This window comes from Lathyrus oleraceus, chromosome 7 (assembly GCF_024323335.1).
Source record: "Lathyrus oleraceus cultivar Zhongwan6 chromosome 7, CAAS_Psat_ZW6_1.0, whole genome shotgun sequence".
Lineage (NCBI taxonomy): Eukaryota > Viridiplantae > Streptophyta > Magnoliopsida > Fabales > Fabaceae > Lathyrus > Lathyrus oleraceus.
This window is the reverse complement of record NC_066585.1, coordinates 65,150,085-65,155,932: the sequence shown is the minus strand read 5'-3', so window position 1 is coordinate 65,155,932 and position 5,848 is coordinate 65,150,085. Positions and strand designations below refer to the sequence as shown.

Genomic DNA, 5,848 nt, shown 5'->3' with positions numbered 1-5,848 from the left:
ATAATTATAACAATATAAATGACTAAATTTATATTAAACCCGTTATATTAAAATAGGGTGTAAATTTAGGAATCCCTAAGTACAATTTATCATTACCGCCTAAAATATAACCATGACTTCTCATGTTCCAAATTTTCTTTTCATTTCACATTTTAGAAATTTTTCATCATCGATGAAGTGCAAGAAATAGTGAAAAAGGAACAAAGAACGTGATTGCTCGGAAATCTTCACAACCCACAACGGCTTCATCATTCTTCTTTACCGTTTTCTATACTCTCTTTTACGCTGCTTTGGATATTAAAGTTGATTCATTCGTTGTTGTTCTTACTTTTCTTTGCTGGGTTTCTTCTAGTTTCATCGTTAATTCCATCAGTTTCGAACTCGCTTGGAAGGTACTTTATTCATTTATTCGTTTGTTTTCATTCATCTACTCATCAAAATTGATTCGCTGACGGTGAATCATCCACGTGCTTGACGGTTTACAAAAACGGCGGTGCTCCGGCGGTGTTCCAATCCCCGAAATGCCCTCGCTGGAGACTCTTCGATTACGATTCTTCTCCTCGAACTGCAACGCGTTGTCAATCTTCGATGCTCCAGGGTCGAAGAAAATCACAAGAGGATCGCACTCTCTGTGTACTCGATGTTCGCATTCCATTCCCCGGTAAACTATTCACTATTCCAATTTCCTTTCTGTTTCGTGTTCCAGAGGCTTCTTCGGAAGATTTATTTCTGATTCTATGTGTTTGTTGCTGGAGCAGGTACGATGGGGATCAGGGAGGTTGTAGTTGGAATTGTGGCGGTTTTCGATGGACATAACGGTGCTGAAGCTAGTGAGATGGCGTCAAAACTTTTGATGGAGTATTTTGTTCTGCATACTTATTTTCTTCTTGATGCAATGTATTCTGTTGTATCAAAGACTTCCACAGGAAAATTGCTTCACAGGCGAGACCATGATCACGGAAACTTATTGCATAGGTGGAAAGAGATTTTAGGTTGGCAATGGCATGAACTGCATTCTGAAAGGTGGTTTTGCAATTGCATTGCAGCTATAGTTCTACATTTTATTAATAGCTAGCACTAGAGAGGTGTTTTTGCATCTCTAGTATTGTTGATCAAACCTCGAGTATAGTTTATCATGAATGGTTGGTCTTATGTAAGCTGTGAATGTAAATGTGGCATATTGGTGCTTTCTTTTTAAGAATTTATAAGGAATGCGTATCAGTTAGAAATGTGTTATTTACAAAGTGATTTTTGTTTGGATAACTTTTGAATATCTATTTTGCTGATATTTGGTTCGGATTTGGAGTTGTTTTGTTGGTTTATTAGTGTACTAACTATTTCAAACAGCATTTAGTTTTACATTAATTTAGTTTCTCGCATTTGTGTGTCTGTATCTCATCTAAAATTACTTTTCCAGGTTGCAGAATGTATTTTCTGCTAATTTTGATGATTCTTTTCACTTGGAAATTTTGAAGGAAGCATTGTTGAGAGCAATCCATGATATTGATGTAAGGTTTTCTGAGGTGAGATTGAATTTTTGTTCACTTTTACAAAACTCTGTTTGATACAGTTTTGTATGTGTTCTTTATTGACATCTTTCAATTGACCTATGAAGGAAGCCTCTAGAAATAACATTCATTCAGGATCTACAGCAACAGTTGTATTGGTTGCAGATGATAAGTTTTTGGTTGCCAATATTGGGGATTCTAAGGCTTTCTTGTGCTCTGAAAATTTTCAGTCTCCTAAGGAAGCTAAAGGTGAGAAAGATTATGAAATACAGTATAACCAAACTTCCATTATTAAAGATATAAGTTTATCATGTCTTTATTAGGATATCGCATAAAGATTATATTGTTTCTCCTTGCTTCTGTCTAAACTTTAGACATAAAATATAAATATAATATTGTGTGTGGTTATGATAAGGTGACCGGCATACTTTTTATTTAAAGAAAACATGACTATTATTGTTAATTTTAATATATATTTCTGTAGCCTCCTTATTAGAGCTATATAGGCAGACAGAGCGTGATGGTTCTGTTTCTGTGTGGGATCGTGAAAAGTATAGATTAGCTTCTTCCCATGGGCTCAATCATTTTGCAGTGAAGGAATTGACTAGGGATCACCATCCAGACAGAGAGGATGAAAGAACTCGGGTGGAAGCTGCTGGTGGTCAAGTTCTAAATTGGGGTGGTTTGCCTCGCGTAAATGGTCAGCTGGCCATTACACGAGCTATTGGTGATGTGTTATTTAAAAGGTAGGTTCAGTTGAAATTATTTTCGTAAACTCCAAGCTTATATCAACTTATCAAGTGTATATGCCTTATGTCATGTGCAATGTGGTTCATGTTGAAGATTGTTGGAATTCTTTTCTCACGAATGTGATGAGAGAATTCTCAACTGAATTCTCTTGATTTCTGTATTGTATTTTTGTTAACTGTGATTACAAAGGATTTAGATCTATTTAAAGAACCATAGATTTCAACTGGGTTAGTTACAAGACTCCTACAATGTGGATTGGTTAATACCAACTATCAGTCTTGTATTAAAATTAAATTGTAAAAAAGGTAGGAAAGGGCATGTGCTTTGTCCAGGCATCAAAACCAAAACACTAATGCGTGTGGGGCTAACAAAATTAAAATTTCAGGGTGACTGGTTTCTTTACAATTATGTATTGAAATTTAACACATTTCTTATAATGAAATTTCAACAGTTATGGAAGAAGAGCTGCCTGCACCTACTGATGAAAATGTTGATGAGAGATACCATTTTACGTCTCTTATTCTAAACTTGGTTAACACATTTTTGTATATGGTCAATACATATATCATTGTCCCTACAGCTGATGATTACTCTATGCACCTTGGGGCTGCACCAACGGTCTGTGGTATTGTGATCGGCGCAATGGCCGTGGCTCAGCTGTTTTCCTCTGTATATTTCAGTGCATGGTCAAATAAATCATACTTCAGACCTCTTGTATTCAGTAGCATAATTCTTTTTCTCGGGAATACCATGTATGCCTTAGCGTACGATTTTAATTCAATATGGATTCTCCTAATTGGCCGTCTTTGCTGTGGGTAAATAGTCTTCTACCTCTTACTTGCTTTCAATATTACTTGATGAGCATAGGTTTTCATGTTGTATCTTACCATTTCACTTTAGATAAATATTATTACATTAAGACCTCATTTGGTTTATAAACTTGTATTATAACTGCAGATTTGGTTCTGCCAGAGCCGTAAACCGACGCTACATCAGTGATTGTGTGCCTTTGAAAATCCGCATACAAGCATCGGCAGGTTTTGTTAGTGCCAGCGCTCTTGGAATGGCCTGTGGTCCTGCATTAGCTGGCTTACTGCAGACGAATTTTAAGATTTACAATGTTACATTTAATCAAGATACTTTGCCAGGGTGGGTTATGACTATTGCTTGGCTTATTTATTCAATATGGCTGTGGATCTCTTTTGTGGAACCTTCTCGTGAATTTGAAGAGGACCGTAAAACAGATAAATCTCAGAAATCTAATGCTGGTACCTCTACTGATGACTTTTACTTTTTCTATTGTGATCTAGCAAGATAGTTAATCTGTATCATGCCATCTCATTGTTAATCATTATAGAAAATCATCTATGACTGCAATATATCCTTGCACTATTTTCATTCTGTAAAGCATCATACAAGTAATAGAAAATGACACTTTTTCCCTTACTAGTAGAAGACAGTGATGCACTTGAAAAGGGGCTACAGCAACCATTGCTGATTACTTCGGAAGATAAGGTAGATGAAGATGCTGATCAGGATAATGATGATAGCGAGGAAGCTCCAGAGGAATCTCGTCAGCCAGCCACTTCAATTGGATCGGCATATAGACTCCTTACACCTTCTGTAAAGGTTTGTGAGCAACTCTAAATGTCATACTATCAATCCACTAGATGTTTTGCAAGTTATTTATGTTCTAATTGTTTGATCTTGCAATTCACAAAGTTCCAATTGAATTCAAGATAAACGGTCCTGACCAAGTTTACTTAACATCTTCAGGTTCAATTATTGATATATTTCATGCTCAAATATGTGATGGAGATTTTACTAGCAGAATCTAGTGTCATCACAACATACTACTTTAAGTGGTCAACTGGCACAGTTGCCATTTTTCTTGCTGGCCTTGGTTTGACAGTTCTTCCTATAAACATTATTGTTGGAAGCTATGTAAGCAACTGGTTTGACGACAGGTAACATATAAGAAAAACTCATGTCTCATTTGATTGCACCCTTAGAAGCTTATCTAGATTTTGTAGTAAGATGCATGATAGTAAATTTTGAACTTCAATAGACAAAGCAATATAAAGATCCAAGTGATTATGATTTTCAATATAGATTTCTTTTGCAAGATCAATTTAGAACCTTAAATTTGTTGAAAATTGAAATATTATCCTTAAGAAGCTAAAGATATAACAGCTTTCTATTGATCTATTTGTAGGCAAATTCTGTTGGCATCAGAAATCATGGTTTTAATTGGCATAGTCTCGGCCTTTCATGTAATCATTCCATACTCTGAGCTGCAGTACATCTGTTCAGGTCTTCTCATGTTTGTTTCTGCTGAAGTACTTGAAGGTAACATTTTACTAGTAATTTTCTTTTCTATTTTGGTAACTGCCGAAATTGAAAAAGAAAATTCCGATTTTATAATTGCAAGTGATATATTTGTAAGTTATCATTATAAACATGTAGTATATTTATTACTGAATTGCACTTATGGTGATAAAATTATAGTTGTACATGCTCTGAACCAACTAAAATTGTATGTGTTTCTATGTCGAGTGAAGAAAGTTAGTGTTGGTACAAATTTTGTGAAAAGGAAAAAAGTTTGTGATGTTGTTGTTTTTGGTGGCTTTAATGTAACTAGGAGTTTATATGCAGGGGCATCAACAAGATAACGGATGGGCATGTGGATATTATGTCATGAAAAATATGTTTGACATTATTGATGCTTGTATTGTTGAAAGATTCAATGAGGTATTTTATATTACATATATTTAATGAAAAACATGTAAATTATTGTTTTAACATGTAGTTGTTTAATTTATTATATGTTTGAACTTGCAGATATTCACAGACACCTCATCATATGAAAAAGAGTCAATTGATCACATCCGACAACTTTGGGCTCAATTCTTTTTGCAAAAGGTTGAAGAGCAAGAGAACCAGGAAAAGAAAGATTTAATGACAAAACAGAAGCGATTAAAAAAAACTTATATATAGATATATTTTTGTTCCATGAATGATTTATTGGTACAAGTTACATGAACAAAGTGGTTGAATTTTTTTCTTACATGAATACAATTTTTGTTGATGTATGACTTGGTGCAAGATTCTAAAGATTAGAGAAATGTTTGTTTTGGTTATTTTTGTTTTTTATTGAATATCCAGGAATATATAAAAATATTTGGTTTAATGAAATTTCAAATAAAATATTTTTAAAAAAATTGAGATATTTTACACCCTTCATACACAAAATAGGGTGTAAATGTGTTAAAATTAAATGTAATTATAAGATATTTTACATTTGATATATCAAAAATAGGGTGTAAATATTTGTCATTTTACACCGGTTTGAATTATAATAGGGTGTAAATTCGTTTAACTTCAATGTATGTAGGTGACAATTTACACCCGTTTTATATTAAATAGGGTGTAAATGTCCTAAAATTCAATGTATATATCTACCAATTACACCTTTTTTTATCTAAAACAGGGTGTAATAGGTGACAATTTACACCCGTTTTATATTAAATAGGGTGTAAATGTCTTAAAATTTAATGTATATATCTACCAATTACACCCTTTTTTTAAAT

General features: G+C 33.8%; 2 protein-coding genes across 2 annotated transcripts; both read left to right on the top strand.

The window, feature by feature from the left end:
- Window positions 1–428: 428 nt before the first annotated feature.
- Window positions 429–2,400, top strand: LOC127102051 (putative protein phosphatase 2C 76). Its single transcript, XM_051039468.1, has 6 exons — window positions 429–661; window positions 759–1,023; window positions 1,418–1,523; window positions 1,616–1,757; window positions 1,993–2,254; window positions 2,352–2,400. The coding sequence occupies exons 1-6, from the start codon at window positions 589–591 to the stop codon at window positions 2,398–2,400; spliced, it is 897 nt and encodes a 298-aa protein (XP_050895425.1). The 5' UTR covers window positions 429–588.
- Window positions 2,401–2,711: 311 nt separating this feature from the next.
- LOC127102050 (SPX domain-containing membrane protein At4g22990-like) lies at window positions 2,712–5,255 on the top strand. Its single transcript, XM_051039466.1, has 7 exons — window positions 2,712–3,073; window positions 3,216–3,526; window positions 3,712–3,887; window positions 4,035–4,225; window positions 4,474–4,699; window positions 4,914–5,009; window positions 5,100–5,255. The coding sequence occupies exons 1-7, from the start codon at window positions 2,712–2,714 to the stop codon at window positions 5,253–5,255; spliced, it is 1,518 nt and encodes a 505-aa protein (XP_050895423.1).
- The last annotated feature ends 593 nt before the right edge of the window (window positions 5,256–5,848 follow it).

Excerpts from the sequence above, each read along its gene's own strand:
- LOC127102051 (XM_051039468.1), top strand. The coding sequence starts at position 589 with ATGCTCCAGGGTCGAAGAAAATCACAAGAGGATCGCACTCTCTGTGTA. Across the intron at positions 1,758-1,992 it reads GTCTCCTAAGGAAGCTAAAG|CCTCCTTATTAGAGCTATAT; the intron begins GTGAGAAAGATT and ends ATATTTCTGTAG. Across the intron at positions 2,255-2,351 it reads GGTGATGTGTTATTTAAAAG|ATTGTTGGAATTCTTTTCTC; the intron begins GTAGGTTCAGTT and ends TTCATGTTGAAG.
- LOC127102050 (XM_051039466.1), top strand. The coding sequence starts at position 2,712 with ATGGAAGAAGAGCTGCCTGCACCTACTGATGAAAATGTTGATGAGAGA. Across the intron at positions 3,527-3,711 it reads ATCTCAGAAATCTAATGCTG|AAGACAGTGATGCACTTGAA; the intron begins GTACCTCTACTG and ends CCTTACTAGTAG. Across the intron at positions 4,700-4,913 it reads TAATTGCAAGTGATATATTT|GGGCATCAACAAGATAACGG; the intron begins GTAAGTTATCAT and ends GTTTATATGCAG.